We start from the raw sequence: 19,916 nt of genomic DNA, 5'->3' as shown, positions 1-19,916 counted from the left end.
TGCTGAGGATGAATTTGGGTCATCTGTGTGCTATATGGGACTGGATCTAAAACCTCTTTACGTCTAGACAAAGGCTGGTAAAGCCTTAGGCACAGGTCCCTAGGAGGTCCATACAGCCATCATTATCTCCTGCAGCTGGCACATCACATGTGAGTGCTGAGAAGCTCAGAGCTGCTTTTGTCTCAGAGATGATACTGAACCTGGGGTCTAGAGGAAGAAGAGCTATACGGACCTGGATGGTTTCCCAATCCTGAAGGCCCCACCCACTCCAGGTTTCTCATTCACTGAACCATTAGCTCTGGTCTGTTCTAATCCATTGTTTAGCAATCTCAAGCACCGACCTACAGCACACCTGCTTTGTCATTAACTGGGAGGTCTCATTGTGTATTAGCCTAGTAGCTCTGACCTTTATTCTATTCCAGGAATTGGCTCTTGTCCCACTGACTGGCCTTGGACCTTAAGGCATGAAATCTGGTCTGTGTTCTTTCTGGGTCCTTGGCCAGAAGTCTCTGGTGTGCCATGCTTTAGACACACCTGATCAACCATGCAGATCTGCTATTTGGAAAGGCTTCAGCTCAGTCACACTTCAGTATTCAAGCTTTTGTTTCATGCCTCTTAGCCTGGCTGTTGGATTTAGTTACACACACACACACACACACACACACACACACACACACCTTCTGACCTGGCTCAGTCATCAGCTCTCACTGGTTCCCTCTGCACCATAGGCTCCCCACACAGTCTTCTCTCCCTAACACCTCTTACTCAATGATTGGGAGGTAGATCCCTGTTCCAAGCCCAGCACTCAGTGGGTGCTCTGCCCCCCCTACCCCACCCCCAATGAACTCTAAGAATTTGCTTTTGCTGCACAATCATCCTGTCTTAAAAAGACTGTTCACCAGCAACTAAGCCACAGCTTTATTTCAGGGCTCAAGGAATGGGGGGGGGCACTAAATGAGCTATCCAAGGAATGGGGGGGCACTAAATGAGCTATCCAAGGAATGGGGGGGGGCACTAAATGAGCTATCCATCCCAAGCAACCGCCTGAAAGCTGCAGACTCACTACTGAAGACTCTCAGGAGTATAATGATGAAGCTGTGTGAGACCCATTTCTGTGTAGATAAGAGAAGGATTTCTGTATGGAAACAGGGTAACTATCTCTACACTCTTAGGAAATACCCTCTGCCCACTTTCCCTGAGGCCTGTGGTAAACAAAAATGAGAGAAAAAGGCAGTGCCAGGGCAGAACCCAGACAGCCAAGATGGACTTCTGACCTTCAAGACCCCTCTCCTTACTCCACTCACTCCCTACCGCCAGTGGAAGACACTTCCAGTAGCATCTAGTATGTTCTCTGCCCTGAGGCTCCTGAAGGCCACCTGGGCTTTGAGAGCAGCAGATGGAAGTAAGGATGTAAGGACTACAATCTCTGATTAAATGGGTGGTGGCTGGGAGGCCAAGGGAAAACTGCCTTAGGCAGAATCTCTGGCCAGCTTGCAAGATACAGTGCTTTGAGGTTCCCTGAGGCCAGGGGTGTGGAGAAGCACTCAAAATGGTGGGCAGTCCCAGATATGTAAAGCTAGTTCCAAGTCAGTAAGGCTCATTTGCAAAAGAATGTCCTCAGAAATGACCCAGAAGGACATTCCCAGAAGGAAGGAGATCCTATCTCAGGAGAAAGAGAGAGAGAGAGAGAGAGAGAGAGAGAGAGAGAGAGAGAATAAGAGAGAATGAAAGAGAGAAAGCTCCAGTAGCATTGAACAAGAGGCCATTTCACCCCCACCCACACACTAGGGATGTAATCATCTGAAAGACAGACAATTAAAAGTGTTGGCAAGAACTAGAATGGAAACAGGCTGTGTCTAAAGTCAGGGCCTCCCTACCTGGGAAGGGAGGCAGACAGCCAGATATCCTAGGCTTGTAGCTCAGCCTACTCTGCCCATTCCAGGTCAACGAGACCCCTCAAAATAAGCAACCACAACCCCCAGTCAAAGCGCAAAACAAAGCAAAATGGTCACTGGCACCTGTAAAGTGACACCCAATGTTGTCCGTTGTCCTCCATAGCTGTGTGTATGCACATGATTGCATGCACAAGTACATGCTTATGTGTGCACACATACATAAAGAATAAGTGGTGCGAGTGGAATATGCTGCAGCTGCATTGGAAACAGATGTATCCCCCAGAAGAGTTGCCCAACCGACCTGGCAATTCCACTGGAGGTGTATCCAAGAGGAATCAACATATTTACATAAAGACTGGTAACCTTCTAGCCGATTCATTCACAATAGGAGAAAGGAAAAGTGGCTAAGCATCGACTGATGAATGGCTGAACAAATGCTTCCTATACACACAGTGGGAGACGAGTCTGTCTGAGGCGTTGCTGCGTTGGAGCCACATGCATCCAGCCTGCAAACGCCGTGGAAGAAGCCAGTCACAGAGACCACATGTTGTATGACTCCATTTATAGAAAATGTTCTGAATAGGCAAATCCACCGAGGCTGAGAAGCAGATTAGAGGTTTCCAGAGGCTGGGGGGCAGGGAAGAATGAGGAGAGGTTACCCACAGAGGTTTTTTTATTTATTGGGGGAAGGGAGTAGTGACCAAAATGTTCTGGAATTAGATAGATAACTATGGTTGCGCAACTTTGTTATACCAAAACCCCACTGAAACGTATGCCTTTAAAAGTATACATTCAGCGTTATGAGATCATATCTCAAGTCTTGTAAAAGGGAAAGCGTGTGTGTGTGTGTGTGAGTGTGTGACACCAACAGAATGGAACAGCTAAATGGTGTGCCACAGTCGCTGCCTCCTGTCCAGGTCGCTAGCCAGTTCGCATGAACTTTGAGGCCTGAAGCCCCTCACCTAGCTAACGCAAGCGGCAGACCCTCAGGCATCTTGGGGTTCTGAGGACATGGCTGAAGCGACAGGAGTCTTCTAGGACTGGGGAGTCGTCCGCAGGTCCCGAAGTTGGCAGCCACAGCTGTTAAAGATTGAAGCTCCAGCTCTTTTAAAGCCGCCCGGGGTGAATTCCCCTTAGACGTCCCAGGCTCATCGGCGGCTCTCAGGCTGCAGGTCGATGCGGTGAGTGCGTGGAGGTGAGGGGACCCTTGCCCGGTGCTAGCTGTTCCAGTGCCCACAGTGATGCTGTTTGGGGGTCGTCGCAGCCACTTGGAAGGCGCCCGAGGCGCGGGGTGCGCGGTCGCTTTAAGGCTCCGGTGGGGCGGGGACGGCGGCGGCGGCCGGGCTGGCTGGCGCGGAGCCGTCAGTCGGCGGCGCGGGGCCCGGCGGGCGCGGGCGCGGCGCTCCTCCCGGTGCGAGCGAGGAGGCGGTGGCCGAGGGCGGGAGCCCAGCCCCGGCGGGAGCGCGCGGTGAGCCGCCCGGCAGCCCTGCGGGGAGGAGGCCGCCGGGCGCTTTGTTCCGTTCAGGGACTGGAGGTGTGGCCGGCGGTGTGGCCCGTTCTGCGCTCGCCGCGCTGCGCTGCACCGGGTTGCACTCGGGCGGCGGCGGGCTCCGGTGGTGCGTGGCCTCTGTCCCTACCACCCGATCTGGCGTAACGGTGTGCAGCGGAGAAGTCGCTCGTTACTCTGACCCAAGTGGGGAGGGCCTAGCTGCCGCTCAGACAGACTCCTTTGATTGTAGTCATCCTGGGGTTCCTCGGCTGCCCGGGTAAGGACTCTGCAGGGAGATGGGCAGCGGGATCGGGTAGGGGTTCTCCCGGCTTAAAATGGCGTGAACCAGGGTAAAGATCCGCGAAAGGGTGGCACATTCATGTAGATAATAAAAAGCAGCTTGCTTCATAAACAACTCTTTACTGCACCCCGGGTTCGGGTTGCTGGGGCTGGCTCTCTCTCTCTGGTCACCACTGGGGCCTGAGCTCACACATTAAACTGATGCGGCCCGGTGCCCATCATGTGTCAGGCCCAATGCCAAATCCTGTTTCTGCCCGGAAAGCAGAGGCACAAACTGGGTGACAGTCTACTGTGGTTAGTGGGAGAGCTCAAGAGCCCCTACTCCTGGGTTAGATCAGGGATGACTGTTCAGAAGAGCAGATGTGAGCATCTGAGTGGGCCTCTTGACATTACGTTAGAACCCTCTGCAGAGCTGAGGCTTTGGGGCAAAGTGCAGTCTGGAGAATAGGACAAAGCCGAGTCACCTGAACTCTGACCTGAGCGCTGGGGTAGCTCCTGGTGATGGGGAACGTTCTTGGGCTACAGTGGCTTTTGATTCTCTGGACCAAATTAGAGAGACTGACTGATGACGCTCAGAACTGTGGCCTCCAGAGGTCTGCCTGGCTGAGGAGAGAGCAGAGAAGATTTAAAAGCAAAGCACTTTTAAATCCCCCCCGCACTTGATGGAAATTTGCCCATCTTCAGAAGGGAGAAGTAGGAAGTTAACCTACTCAGGACGTGCCTAAGCCTGTGCTTTCGACCCTGCATCTGTTCTGGCCTGTTGTGAGTGAGGCTCTAAGATGCTGGGGTTTAAGGCTTGTGCAGCCTACGATGTGCGTTTATAGTGTACCAGTCCACACGTCCTGCAGTGGTGGGTTGAGGTGTGGGGCGTCAGCTATGTATATTAATAACTGACGCATGTCAAGGCTTCCTAGGAACAAAGCACTTTCACTGAGGCAGTTCGTAGACTTTCTCCTGCCCCTTTTCCCAGAGAAGAAATTTGAGCTGCTAACATTCCGTAAACCTTATTTCCTGTAAATTGCATGCATGTCCCTGCTGACTGGGGCTGAAAATGTTTCAGGCCGTGGTGTTTACTCATGGGTATCCTCATACTTCCCAGCAGGCAGTTAGCATCTCTGTCTGTGTTTTATAGCATGGTTTGGCTTTTCTCTGCCCGGGTGGGAGGTGTGGGGCTCTGTTGCAGTGGCTTTCAAGGTTGGTCTCTTTGTAATGGGAGGTTAATGTAGTCCAATGCTCTGGTGAAAATTGCTACCCCCAGATGTGACCTTGACATTTCCTTATGGAAAGAAAAGCCCTCTGGGGAGGCAGGTGACTGACTACTCTCTCCAGCATTCAGCCTTGCTCTTGCCTAAAGCAATTTCCATAGCCTTGACTGGCCTGGAACCTTACCGTGTAGACCAGGCTGGTCTGACACTCACAGAGATCCTCTGACCTCTGCCTCCCGAGTGCTGGGATGAAACACACACACACCACTATCCTTGACTGCATTTATAATATTTTTTTTTTTTTTTTTTTTTTTTTTTTGGTAACAAATGCAACTTCTATTACTAATTTTAGGCCCAGACATTTCATACCCTTTTATAAAGTGACAAGTTACTTTCCCCCTGAGGTTGGTCCCTGAGCTTCAGTGATCATCATCCAGAACCAGGGAGGATGTTAATGAGCTGAACCCTTTGGGTGACAGGTCCTAACACCACATGTTTACCACCCTCCTGGATCTACTCAGTTCTCAGGAAGTTGTGATCTCCATCCTATATTGGACACATGTTGTCATTGTAATCTTTTCTGCCGATGAAATGCCCCAAACAGTGTGCCTCCCTGGAAGTTCCTGAAAACATACTACTCCTGTGCACTGTGATGTTTGTACAAGCCATGCTAGGTGGGGATTGGTTTCTTGTGCAAAGCTGGAATGCTCACTAGTATCTAGAGGGTATGAGTGCAGGCATGAGCCGACTGTGAGATATCAGCACCTTTATATAGAGATGGGGAAATGGGGGAGCTGGGTGTGAGCATCTTAAAATTTGGAGCACCTACCAGGTGCTCATGGTACAGATGCTGAGCAGAGCATATTGTCGATAGACTCTGAAGCTTGACCATTACAGTTTAATACGAAGCTTCTAGGTTCTGTGGTCCAAATCTGCAGGGATGGATCGCGCTGCAAGCAGCAAACACAAATAACAATAGGCTAGACACACACGGCTCAGATCTCTCAAAGACACTCTCGGCTCTTGGGAGATCACTGTACCCTTCCCTTGAGTTATTGTGTGGGAGAGTCAAGAAGGGCGAGGCTTGGAGTTTAGAGTCATGGTTTTCGGGATCTTGAGAAGCCACTTTTCTATGTGTCTGAGAAGTCGGAGAACATTGTTTGATGTGCGGAGCTGAGCATGCGCGTTGGTTGTTTCTCTTGTCACTGTGCCAGGAGACCTGGAAAAAGACTGGAGAGGGGACTTAAGGAAGGGTTCATGTTGACAGACAGTCTGAGAGTACAGCCTCTCCTGACAGAGAAGGCATGGTGATGAGACAGCAAGAACAAGAGATGGCTGGTCACGCTGCAACCATAGATAGAGTGGGGGAGATGAGTACTGGCTTCCAACTTACTTCTTCCTTATTTAGTTCAGAGGCACCAGCCCATTGGCAATGTCTATATTCCCAGCTCCTCCATTTCCCATCTCTATATAAAGGTTCTGATACCTCATAGCTGGCTTATGCCTGCACTCATACCCTCTAGATACTAGTGAGCATTCCATCTCTAGAAACACCCTCACAGACATGCCCAGGGCGTCAAGTTAACAAGTCGTAGCATATGACCGGGGGTAGCTACGCATCTCTGACAATGAGCCACGGGTTGGCCATCTCTAGTTTAATGCCTGCTGTTTCAGCAGTGGTTTTTGGAGACTTGTTGTGTGGCTCTTTGTCACAGCTGGGCACTCTTCATCTCTAGAGCATCCCGAAGGGACAGAGACAGAATCCAGAATCTACAGTGACTGGGATACTGTCTCTAGGCTGAGGTAAGGTCTGTGCTCTCAGCTTGCAGCCTTCCCTGGGAAGGTCTGAGATAGGAGCTGTGTTGTCAATGCAAAGCCTAGGACCAGGCTGGAGTCCATACTAGCTGCTATGCAGGCCATAGCATCTTTTATCCCATAGGTCCTTGGTGGTGTCACCTCACCAGCCCTGCTTGGCCTGCCTTCCCTACCTTCATACTTCCCTCTGGACCTTTTTAGCTGGCTTGTGTGCTCCAAGATAGTTTTCTTCAGGCATTTCTCTCATGGGAGTCATGAGGCCCCCTGTGAATTTAGCCTATTTTTCTTTAATATGCTCAGCAGCTTCATTAGATGGGCTTGAGGATGGCCACATGGCCAAATGAAAGTCTGGGTCCCCTCAGCTGCTAAGGTGACACAGTGAGTCTCAGAAGGGTCTGGAGAGCCCTTTTGTCTGGAGAGCCTGGCCTGAGGCTACCTCCCAATGGAGAAAAGCCATGATTTATATTTTGATTGTTCTATTAGTGAGATTTTAGAGACCACCAAGAATGGAATTGATTCTGTAGCAAGAAGTGGTAGGCTAAAATGAGCAGCTAGGACGCTCTAAGCTCAGTGCTGGTCCTCTGAGACAGTCTAGAGAGCCTGGGTGGATCCTGCGCTGTGCAGGCCCAAGCTCTGTCTGTGGCTTCTCTGTCCAGGGTTGTCATGGGGATTAGATGAAACACACAGATGAAATACACTGGGAGACCAGAAAGGCCAGGAGAAGAAGAGCGTAGTCAGTGTTGTGGCCATCTCAGTTAACAGAGTCCTTACCCAGCAAGCCCCTCCAGCACATTAAATGTAGAGTCACACTGGGCAGAACCGTTCCTCCTCATAATGGGAGAGTTAATTTATGATGTGGCACAGACAGATCTCCCATTTGAACAGTTAGTAGTTGTTACTATGCTTTACTTAAAAAAAAAAAAAACCAGCAGGCATCGTATTAGACTTGTTTATTTAAATGGCTATTTTGCTCAGATTAATGCTTCAGAAAAAATTAGAGACAGGTGTGGTAACAGAAGTCTGTAACCCCAGCACATGAGGTAGAAGCAGGAAAAGCAGGCGTTCAAAGTTATCCTAAGCTACACAGCAAGTCTGAGGCCAGCTTTGGGCTACGTGAGATTGGCTCAGAAACTACAAAGAGGGACAGTGGGATGGCTCAGTAGGTAAAAGCACTTGCTGCCAAGCCTGTTGGCCTAAGTTCAGTAAAAGGATAGGACTCACTCCTGCAAATTGTCCTCTGACTCCCATGTGCACATAGCCATAAACAAACACATAAATGAACAAAGAAAATTTGATCGGAATGAAAAGGAAAGAAAACAATTTTTCTTTTAGGGAAATAAAAGTCTAACTTTAAAAGTCTAATTTTAAGGTTAGGATTATGAGTGGACAGATACTGCCTGAGTGTGAAGTTGCCCCCTGGGTAAAGGCTAGGAAGCTCTCCACAGAGGAGTCCTTCATCTGTCATTTACTTCAGCTGGACCCTTGTAGAGGCAGGGCACCTACTGCCCTTCAGGCTGGTCTGCTACACTGGGGAGTTTGCTCACTGACTCAAAGGTCTTTCCTTTAATCCTTTACCCTGACTCATACAAATGGCTCAGAGTTATGTGTTTTATGGAATGGACAGTTTCTTTCTTCAGCTTCTCTTCAGTGGCTTGGGTTAAAGATATCCTGTCTGTTTGTCCATCTATATATCCACCCACTGATCCATCTGTTCATCCATTTGTCTTTCTATCCATCCATCTGTCTGACTGTCATCCACCTGCCCACTCATCTACCTACCCATCTCCCCTTCAGCAATGACCTGTGGACTTGCCCTGTTCCATATACACTTTGTATTCACCATCTCGGTGGCGACTCTAGGTCATGACAGTGTCCCTGGATCCTGTTAGCCTTCTATGGTTGTGGAAACCAGGATTCAAGAAGGTTAAGCAGGTCGCCATCATCATGAGCTTAGAAATGCAGTGCCAAGGAGGAGTCTAAGCATGTTCTATTTCAGGCATGTGTTACTTCTGCTGCATCTGCTGTTCCCAGAACCAGAGGACCAAACAACACAGTCCCACTCTGCTGGTACTGTGAGGTCTGACTCTACATAGTCAATGCTATGGGGCAGGGGCAAGGGGTAAGGAGAGAGGTGGAATGCTTTTTACAGGAAAACACTGGAGGCAGCAGAAACTAGAGAGGTGAAGCTGTGGCTGATTCATAAAGGGCAGGGAGGACTGACAGTCAGTAACCTTGGCTCCATTACTCAGCTGCCGGTGAACCCCTAAACCACTTGCTCACTTTACTGTTTTTAATTTTGAAAAAGAAAAACAATATAAAAGGCTAATGCAGTGAAGACTCTGAAACCACAACTCAGAATGAACAGGTATGACTATTTATCTGCACTTGATCCTTCCCATGGTAGCACCCAGACATAAAGAGCCTGGTCATTTGGCCTGGTGAGTTTGGGCCCAGCATGAGCCTGTTGAGGGCTGTAGCTGGTTTCCATGTGTTAAACCTCTCTTTGCCTTCATACCCAGGTAACCCACTGAAAATGCTAGTGAGTCCCCCACTGAGGTGCTGATAGAAGTACTGCTCTCCTCTGGTGGGCTCTGACTTCTCTCAAAGGTCTTTTTCAAGCCTGTCCATCTGTCTTTGCTAACACCTGCCTTGATCACTAGGTTTCAGAGCATAATTTAGTCACCAGTGTTCTAACCCATCTGTAATTGAAATGGAGACTGGGACAGGAGGTTGGAAAAGACAGGAGAACTATGGTTGTCCTGTTAGAATCTGATGATTCTTGAAGTTCATCTGAAGCAATCATTGTCAGTGTCCACATTAGATTCTGAACTATAGGAACAAGCTGGGTATGGTGGTACATGCCTGTAATCCTGTCACTTCTGAGGTCAAGGCATGAGGATCAGGAGTTCAGGGTCATCCCAGTTACATAGTGAGTTCAAGGCCAGCCCGGAGTACACAAAACCTTGTGTCAAAACAAAAGCATAGGGCAGGCATAGTAGCTCACAGCACTTGGGAGGCAGAGGCAGGTGGATCTCTTGTGAGTTTGAGGCCAGCCTGGAGTACAAAGTGAGTTCCAGGACAGCCAGGACTCTGTAGAGAGACCCTGTCTTAAAAAAAAACCAAAACCAAAACAAACAAACAAAACCAAACAAAAAAAATCCCAAACTCGATAAACAAAAGTATAGGACTAGCTTTAAGGAAACGGACCAAGTCCAGTGGAGATGCTTTCTGATCGATTCCAGTTTTTCCTCTAGAATGGGCCCCAGGTGCTCTGTAGCAGGTTCTCTTCTCTGCCCACCATGGATAACCCGTGTTCAGCTGCACACGGTGGATGGGCGCTCCTGGTGACAACTGGCGGCAACCTCGCCTTTCCACCCACAGGTTGAATGTTCGTTCAGCTGGGGCCTGAGTAAGAACAGCAGAATGCTGCTGTGTAGAGCTGTTGGTGGGGACTCAGACTGCTCTAGAAGGCCTTCCTTATGGGCAGAACTTCTCAAGTGCATCACTAATGGGGGGCTGAAGTTCGAACTGGTTTTATAATATGCTGTGGTGACCTGAGGGGGCTACGGGGCATGCAAACCCTCAATACCTTTGGAAGATGAAATACCTTTTATTGAGTTGGCAGCAAGAGATCAACCTTGCTGGATCTTTTTCCATCTGATGGAGATGTTACAAAAGTCCCCAAGGCTGAAAGGACCTAGGGGTTGTCTTATTATACAGGTGGCACCAGCAAAAGGAGTTACATATGCTGTAGAACTGAGTTCTATTTGGTTATGCAGAAATATATGAATATTTTGTGTTTACAGACCTAATTGCCAAAGAAAAGTTTGGGTTTACAAGAACCTATACCACATCCTGTGTGTTGGGTTGCCCACAGTATATACCAACACTAAGATTAAAATTGTTTGTAGTTATGAGGACCTGTGCGCAGATTGGTAGAATCACCAGCGATTGAGAAGGAATTTGGGGCCACCTGGCTCTTTAAGAGTTTAGAGGAACCTCGGGATAGGCTCTTGCTCCCAAAAGTGTCACATGTTAACACTCATTTCAAAAGAAGAATCACCTTTAAGTTATCTACTGTTTTTCATCCTTTAGAATTTCAGAAAACTTTATGGAAAATTCCCCCCTTTTGTAGCTAATCACAAATTCACCTCTTCGTGTTTTAATTAACAACTGTGGAAACTGAAGCTTCAGTGGAGAGATCCAGAGTAATGTATCTTTCTCAGCCAGTACCACCTCCTCAGGAATCACCCCCACAGCCCAAAATAGCCTCTCGTGTGCTCTTTCAAAGCCTGCTTTATTGGAGAGGAGGGAAGGAGGGTGGAGACGCTGTCCCAGTGCCTGGGGGACATATATTTCTTTGAAAATGTGTATAGGCTATGTCTCCTCAGGCACCGTTCCACACCCACATTCCTCAGGTTGAGATTCTTGGCAGAGTGGGAAGGTCGACCGCTGCACTCCCCAAGCCCTTCCCCACTGAGGAAATCAGGCTCTCCAAAGGTCAGGTACCCTGTGGGCACTTCAAGTCAGCTGGCCTCCCAGCCTCCTGTCCACTCCACCCATCGACCCAAGCTCCACCCTCCCTCCGTGGACTGTGGCCTGAGTCCACTTATCTGGGACTGGGTGGGTGTTTCCTGCATGTTTAAGATGTTATGGAGGCAATAAAAATAAAGGAACAAAGCTTTTGTCTTATTTGTGGACTCCAACTGGGGATGGTTGGAAGGATGGAAAGGGGTGCAGGGACTGGCCACTTGGCACCTTAACAAAATAACCATTCTAACAGGGAAAGCCATTCAGAGGCACTGTTCTATTTAGGATTGGTGTGGGTGAAGAGGAAGGATGGGCAGAGAGTTTGGAGAAAGCCTTGGTGGGTGGAATGTCATAGGACAGGGTGGAGTGGCTTTGCCTCGGGCAGGGTCTCCATCAGTGCCAGGCAGGGGTTTAGGGCCACCCAGCTAGGCTTCAGAGCAGGCAACCTGCCTTTAGGGACTTTCTGGCTTGTCTTTCTTGGAAGAAGTCTCTGCTGTAATTTCTGCCCACTCTTTGTTGATCTGAAGTGAGTTCCCTATTCCTGTGAGCCTTTCTTCCATGTGAAGAGCTGCCCCCAGCTGCCTCCCATCCCTTTCCTTTCTAATCCAGTTTCCCTGGGGTCAGGTCTCAGTTTCACAGGTGTGGGGAGACAGGCACCCAGCACTTCTCAGTTCTTCCCAAGGAAGTTACTGAAGTTCTCAAAGGGTATCATTTTTTTTTTTAATAGCCTAAGCATCAGTGGGGGAAAAAAGAAGCCATTCCCACAGTATTTCTGAGTATTTGAGAGTGAGGACCATGCCTAGTGACTGTCTGAACTCCAGGGCCATCTACCTGCTTGCCCCACGTGAGTACAGTACTCTTGGCTTCTTTGCTCCATAACTCCTACTGACTGAGTACTGTGTTATACAACAGGCTTTCACCAAGGGCTTAGGGGGTTGTTGTTGCCCATGGCTTACAACAGAGCCAGAGGTAGCAACAAGTGACATTCTCCTCTTGCTTGGTCACACCATTGGAGAACTTCTCCAGTGGCTGCCTCTCTCTTTCTCTCTCCCTTTTAAAAAGATTTATTTATTTTATGTATATGAGTACACTATTGCTCTCTTCAGACACATCAGAAGAGGGCATCGGATCCCATTACAGATGGTTGTGAGCCACTATGCGGTTGCTGGGAATCGAACTCAGGACCTCTGGAAGAGCAATCAGTGCTCTTAATCACTGGGCTATCTCTCCAGCCCCTGTCTCTCTTTCTCAAACCTCATTTACTACAATTTCCCAGGGATCAATTTTCCTGAATGCTTTTCTTCCAGAGGTGAATACTCCAAGCTTCTTGCACTTGATAGCAGAGCCGAGCTATATACTATAGTCTACTATAGACTAAGCTTGAGCCACACCCTCTCAATCCAAAAAGGTCTGTTAAAAAGCGCCTCTAAACAGAATTCAGTATTGTAGACCTACAGTAAGAACATGGATGCCGTAGCATGGTTTCTGCCATTAGTAATACTAGCATAAATTCCCAAGTCAGGCTGTCTCTCCTAATGACCAAACCAGGGGTAGATTTTCTTTTTTGATAGAGGATTTGCGAAGGGCATAGGTGTTGTGAGTCCACAGATGTTCACTCGGGTCCTGCAGGGATGTGCATTGACCATGGTCTGGGGAAATCATACTGTGTCATGTACAATTAAGCCTTAGGTACCAGCATGTGGAATTTGACGAAGTAGATTATAGTGTGCTCTGGGCGGACATAGCTGAAATCCCACCAAGTCCAAGGCACATTGGGAGTTGGGGAAGTTATTATGGGGCTTAGTATGTAGTTAGGTTTAATAAACAGGTATTATAATGATACACTGTGGCCACAGGCCTCAGCCTGGTTTACTTTCATCGGGTTGCTGCTGTCCGTCACTCACCAATAATAGTTTTGCACAGTTGTTAATTTGCTGAAGATTGTATGGCTAACAGATAGGCATTATTTTTTTTCCCACTACAGGGTCTCATGTACCCAGGCTGATTTCAGACTTGCTGAGTAGCCAAAAATGACCATGAGTTCCTGATCTTCTTGTCTCTTCTTTCCAAGTTATGTTATTATGGTTGTAAGCTGCTTTGTGTGGTTCATGAAGCACTGAGGGTCAAGCCCAGGATTTCATACATGCTTGGCAAACACTCCACCGACTGAACTGCAACTCCAGCCTCGGATGAATGCCTTTGGTGTGAAGGTGCTGTGTAGAAAGAAGAGGGAGCTAAGTGTGGAGGCGCACACCTTTGATCCCAGCACGTGGGAGGCAGAGGCAGGTGGATCTCTGTGAGTTTGAGGCCAGCCTGGTCTACAAAGTAGACAGCCAGGGCTACACAGTGAGACCCTATCTCAAAAAAGAAAAAACAAAACAAAATAACAACACACAGAGTGTGTGTGTGGTGGGGGACAAGCAAAGGGTGGGAGACTGACCACCCAGTCAGTGATGACCTTTGGTTGAGCCTTGCCCTTGGAACTAGACCATTCTGCTTGTTCTTTTTTTTTTTTTTTTTTTTCCTTCCAAGTCAGATCTGCTTGGTTAGGGAGACAGAGAGAAAACAAGAGAACAGAGAAAACCATAGAGCTTGCAGGGAGTTGCAAGCTGCACCCTGCTTTTTCAGCTAGAAAGCTGACAATTCTGAGTTGGAAGACTCATGGAGAAAGGACTCCACCCTACCCTGGTTGGATGCTCAGAGCCAGGCAGCTGGTTCTCTTCTATGCGCCACGCCGCAGGCCACAGGAAAATCCCATCAGCCCGTTGCCATGCCCAGCTTGTTTCCAGGAAGTTTCCCCTTTATTTGGCCCATCCATCTGGTTACTCTTTAAAAATGGAAATTACATTACCTCACTCTACCTCTGGAAAGAGCCTAGTCCCGGTTTCTTCCTTCTTTTTTGTTTTTCTTTTGGTCAAGCATTCAAAATGTTCACATTCTTTGATAATGGCATTGTATGCTTTGAAAATAAGTGAGGAAAATAATATCCTTTTTGAAATGTGTCTTTTCACCTCCCTGGGTCTGCCCTCTCTGTGGAGAACACGCCCCTGGAAATTTTCCTTGAGGCTGAGAAACCTTTGTTGCTGCATGGGGTCAAGTCCACTGCTTTCATCTTCTGGCTCCTCGCAGCCAGATCCAAGGCAGGCCAGCAGTAAAGTCATCTGTCCCAGGCCACCATAGCCCTAGGATTGTGTACATGATGAAAAGGGCCAAGGAGGTAGCCATTGACCCAGGGCAGAGCCATTATGAGGTAAGGGGGTCATTTGTTTGGCTTATACAGTGGTTTTAAAATCTGGAGTTCTCATACAAAAACCTAGACTTGTAGTTACCCTAAAAAGGTAAGCTATCTGTTGGGAGGCAGAGGCAGAATAGCAAGCTCCCCGCCAGCCTAGGCCATTCAGTGAGGCCCTGTCTCAAAAACGGACCCAAACAAAACCTCTGCCCTGCTACAGGCATTCTATGGCTGCAACCGTCAGCTGGGTCAGAGTTGTTGAAGGTCTGCCTTTAGTCCTCTTCTCCATCCTAGCTGAGGAATCTGACAGTAGGGGTGGTACCAAAGGACATGCTCCTTAAGACAGGCAGTATATCTGTGTGGGGCTAGGCCTCAGCTAGACAGCACCAAACCACAGAACCCCATCCTTCAGGGTTCTGGGGAGCCAGTGAATAATGGCTGCCACTGGCCTGACATTCCATAGACTGAAACAAGGGCTCCACAAGAGGAGGGAGAGTGGGACCCAGAGAAAGAGGCCTTTCTGAGGCTTAGTTCAGAAGGGCCTGAGAAGACAGAGGCAGCACCTTCAAGAGAAAGTTGGAGGGAGTTTAGCTGGAAGGCCCTCACTGGAAGGCTGCCTACAGGCACCAACAACCTGAGGCCTGGGCACTGTCCCCCTGCTCCTTAAGGACACCCTGCTATGAATTAGTGGGAGCAGAGACTGTATTGGGGGGGGGGAGGGGTGCTGAGCAGCAAAAGGAAAGTCTAGAAGGCTCTGTTCAGAAAGCCTCAGATTTCCATGCACACTTTTCCAGGAGCTCTTCAAGGGCAGCTAAAGAATAACAGGGCTGAAGGGTTGTGGAGACAGTGCTGGGGAAGGAAGCCCAAGTTGGGAACAGACTGTAGTCACCGAGTGGGAAAGACACATGCAATAGAGTTCCTGGACCTTGGTTTTGATCTGAGGTAATCAAATCAAATGAAGGAAGAAAGCAGAAGAGAATTAGTCTGGCGTGAGGAGGTGGGAAAGAGACCTGCCTGAGCACGTGGGAAGGGGTGCTAACCACAGGGCTCATCTGAGACTACAGGAAGACACAGTAGATGTTTACATTACGATTCATAGCAGTTATGAAGTGGCAACAAAATGATTTTATGGTAGTGGAGGGTCACCACAACATGAGGAACTGGATTAAAGGGTCGCAGCATCAGGAAGGCTGAGGGCCACAGTGCTAGCTGAATCTAGTCTGTGCAGAGTGGAGCTGGACTGAACTGTGGGGTAGAGGTGATGAGGTAAAAGGAGCCATGAGAGTTCAGCTGAGCAAGAGCTGCAGGCAGGGTAGGGCTGCAGCCTGCTTGGCTGTGGTTTGGGAGGCCCCAGGTATGGGGAACCCTTCCTGCAGAGGGCTCACTAGGGTGACCTCCCTAGTCACATGCAGATTCCTGTGGCTAAAGAAATTCTGTCCCTTAGCTGCATATGAGACTGTCCCAGTACTAGGAAATTATTAACTGATGCCTGCACCCATCTCCAGGGACTGAGAACATGGATTTACAAAGCAAACCACATCTGCCTCTCTTTTCAGTGGCCGCTCCAGTTGGAGCCCTGCACTCACAAAACCCGCACTTCAAGGGACGCCCTGTTACTCAACTTTGGGCTGAGATCCTCCCATTAGGTCCCCCCACCCCCCAACCCCGTCCTTCATGAGGTACTGGGGACTCAGTGAGAAGCAGAGCTGGGAACACAGTGGGAAGCAGAGCTGGGCCTCCTGAGGCCAGGTGAGGCCCGTGGCCTGAAGGCTGCCTGCGTCCTGAGACATCAAGGCTCCTGTGAACCCTTCAGCTCTAGGAAGTGAGAGTAACTTGTAGTCTTGCAACTTGCCAGGGCTCGGGAGCAAAAACTTTAGCCTCTCCCTTTACTAACTTGTTACGTTTGGGTAAATGCCTCAGCACCACTGAGTCCCTTCATAAAACGGAGTAGCAACCCTCCCTTGGCTTCTGCCTCAAACCCAGTGACCCCAATGGACCTTGCCAGTCAATACTTACCGTCTCTCCAGGCTTTCCCTAACCCCCTTTCTCTAAGCTTCTGGTACTTTGAGTTTGTTTTGTACAATCTATCCAGTCTTACACATGCTCTGCTGGGATTTGCCTACTGTGTAATCTCCCTGTGGTCATCACAATGAGTCGGAGGCCCTGTGTCACTGGCAGCTAGCTATGGGGCAAGCCTAACTGCATGACTGTGTTAGCCTATGGGTGGGCCTCTAGCCTGTGCAGGCTCGCTTGTCTAGCCCTGTAGGCTTGGCCACTGCTGGTTCCTTCATCATTGGATGCTGTTGCACCATGGTAGTGTAAAGGTGCAAAAATAAAGGCGCCTGGCTTTTGTCAAACCCTCGCTATCCTGTGTGATCATATTCACATTCTCCACTGAGCCACGTCTCATGGCTTACATTACTGCACCTTTGGTTTCATGCTTCTGAGTTTCATGGCTTTGCAGCTTCTGTGCCTTACCTGGGACGTGCTTGCTCCTGTTGCTTACCTGGCTAATATTTATGAGGTCTGCAAGACTCCATTCTGGCATTTCCTTTACCAGGAAGACATCTCCATATCTCCCAGCATGGCTAAGATTCCCCCACTCCCAGATTTTTGCATTACAGTGTCAGGGTATAAACCAGTGGTTTTCTACCTATGGGTCATGACCCCTTTTGATATTGCATATCAGATATCCAGCATATTAGATATTAAAATTACTGTTCATAACAGTAGCAACATTACTGTTAAGAAGTAGCGATGAAATAATTTTGTGGTGGTGGGGGGGAATCACCACAACACGAGGAACTATAGCAAAGGGGTCACAGTGTTAGAGGGTTGAGAACCGGTGCTCTAGACTGTGAGCAGATAGGAGTCCTGAGAAGCTGGCTGTGCCGGCTCTTCTCCCAGTCTACTCTCCTCAGGACTACAGTATAATTTGGCCATTTCTTCCATCCTGTAGCTTGTCAATTTTTAATCTCCCCAATGATATACTCTTCAAAACACCAGACACCCCGAGATGGCTTGGTTTTCTGGTAGATAACACTGGTATTCAATAACTTGAGAGACACATTTTTGAACACTGAACCCATTAGCAATGTGCTATCTTCTGCATGCTTTACAGTGACAGCAGCTATCTGCAAAGCTCTTGGTGACATGCAAAAGATGCCATGGTTCCTGTCAGTCAGTGAGCACTGAGGGCTTGCTGTTGTAAGGAATTGCTGTATAGATCATTGCAGGCTGAGATGGATGCTACCCTCCAGCGCAGATTCAGCAACAAAGCTAGTATGGACTACCATGAGAATCTTCCAGCAGTGGGGTAGTGAGGGACTGAGTTATACTGAGCTGTCTGTTGAGCCGTTTGCCGGCCACCCCTGAGCTCAGGAAGGGCCTTGGAAGAGTAGGGGTTCTTGATGCAGTAGAAGGGACTGGAATGGGTTTTGAGGGCTGCTGCTGCTGTCACCTGATGCATACTGGAGAGTTACTCTGTATCAGACACTGGGTCAAACAAACAGACAAAATATAGCTTTTCCTAGTACCCTGAAGCCAAGTGCTACTGCTGTTCCCACTTTCCAGAGGGTGAGTGACTGCCCAAGGCTACCAGTTTGTGATCCATAGTGCCAATTCCTTGGCTTGGGGTTCCAGGTGAGGGGCCAGCCCCTGGGCTCAGCTGGAAGCAACAGTTCTGTATGTGGGTGGGCTGGGGGGTCAGGAACCAGGAGAATAGACAGAGTCCCATATGAAAGTGATGCCATACCAAAGGAAGCTTCCCAGCTGTCTGGTTTCTTCCACTTCCTCTCTGGTCCACAAGGTGGGACCACATCTGTGCAGCAGGCTTTGTCCCACAGTGGGGGTTGGGTGCCTATTCAAAGGTCCTTAAGACTGCCCTGCTCTTGCCTGCTTTGCTGTCCTGCCTGTGGGGCCAATGATGTGGCCTAGTGGTTCTGACACCCCCTCCCTAGCTCGCTGCTGTGCTCTCTCCAACACTCATGCATCTGCTGTCTCTGCCCTGTCCTGACTGCACACATATACCCATCCTCGACCAGCCACAGGGGGATGCCTGGAGTGGAGAGCTAGTGGTGGCTCTGGAATCACATTACTCCTTTTTAGCTGGGAGACCTTGGTGAAGTTATTTTAACTTCTCTGTGTCTCAGTTGTTTTTGTTCTTAATTTTAAATTACATTTATTTATTTATCTATCTATCTATCTCATGTGTATATGTGTGCACACATGGTACCAGGTATGCATGGATGTCTGAGGACAGCTTGTGAAAGAGTTGGCTCTCTCTTTTTACCATGTAGGTCTCGGGGATCGAACTCAGGTTATCTGGCTTGGCAGCAGATGCCTTTTGCTCACTGAGCCATCTCATTGGCCCTGTGTTTCTGGAACTGTAGAATTGGATTAATCAAACTAGTACTTGATAATTAAGTGAGTTAACTGACAGCAGAGTCTCCCAACAGGTTCTGACACATTGTTTATGTTAAGTGTTGGCTGTTGACATGACCCTTCGTGTCATGACTGCAGCCAGAGGTTCCTGCACACTGCTCAGAGGGTCGGTGCTAGATAGTAAATGGTTGTCTAAGCCCTGTCCAGAGACTCCTTATACTTTCGAGGAGGACCCAAATGTTAATGGTTATGCTAGAAGAAACCTAAGGTACAGGGTGAACAAGGTCTCTTTGCTTGCTTCCAGTGTTGTCCCTCTGGTTTTCTTGATGGTGGAGGATACTGAGAGAAAGAGGAGTTGTCGAGTTAACATGAGATAATGATAGAGTCATCCGAAGATGACCAAGCAAGATGCCCGTGAAGGCCCCAAGCCCTTCCCAAGAAAAAGCATGACCGCTACATGAGGTGCTTGGGAGAGAACAGGATGAGCAGTGGGTAGGATTTGGGGTGCCAAATGCATTTTCTATCCATGCCAGTCACCTTGTTTCTGACTGTCAGGAACACTAGGTAGGAAGGAAAGGACCCACCCCAGGCCAGTGGCATCTGTCATGGCACTGGGAAGGAGTGGCACTCAGTCGCACATTCGTCTATGGACTTGGGCTCAAGGTTCCCAGTTGTGAGAACTTACATACATAGCTGGCTGTAGGGATGGAGGGAGCTGGGTGCAGTTGTGGCTGCTTAGAGGTGATGAGTGGTCCAGGGACAGTGCTGGCTGAGTTGGCAAGAGGAGAGGGGATCATCTTAGGGAGAGATGCCAAGTGCCCCAGACTCCTGATGGGTCCTGTGTTACTTACACACAAGCTGTAGGTCAGCAGGGGAAAGCATCCCATTTCTGGGAATTGTGCAGAAGGGAAGGGCAGCTCCTGGAATGCAGAGCCATTTCCTCCACATGGGTTGGGTCGCTCCTCCTGCCCCCCCCCCCCCCGTGTGTCCTCATCCCCCAGTGCTGGGCACACCCAGACATCACGGAGATGAGACTAGCTTCCCAGGACTGATTCAGTTCCCTGTGA

The 19,916-nt window shown here is 49.0% G+C and overlaps 1 protein-coding gene across 3 annotated transcripts in view; it reads left to right on the top strand.

Annotated features, from left to right (window-relative positions):
- Positions 1–2,936: 2,936 nt before the first annotated feature.
- The window catches only part of Mras (muscle RAS oncogene homolog), a 52,682-nt gene continuing 35,702 nt past the window's right edge, over positions 2,937–19,916 (top strand). The window contains exons 1-2 of one of the 3 annotated variants that reach the window (XM_076917796.1): positions 3,288–3,661; positions 11,962–12,078. In XM_076917796.1, coding sequence (XP_076773911.1) covers positions 12,030–12,078 — 49 coding nt within the window. In that variant the 5' untranslated portion in view covers positions 3,288–3,661; positions 11,962–12,029. Of the gene's footprint in view, positions 3,077–3,287; positions 3,662–11,961; positions 12,079–19,916 lie in introns of those variants that run through there. The other 2 variants (XM_034483952.2, XM_034483951.2) reach the window with 2 other exon arrangements.

Source organism: Arvicanthis niloticus, chromosome 21 (genome assembly GCF_011762505.2).
Source record: "Arvicanthis niloticus isolate mArvNil1 chromosome 21, mArvNil1.pat.X, whole genome shotgun sequence".
Lineage (NCBI taxonomy): Eukaryota > Metazoa > Chordata > Mammalia > Rodentia > Muridae > Arvicanthis > Arvicanthis niloticus.
Note: the sequence above shows the minus strand (reverse complement) of the source record. Positions and strands in the feature narration are given on the sequence as shown.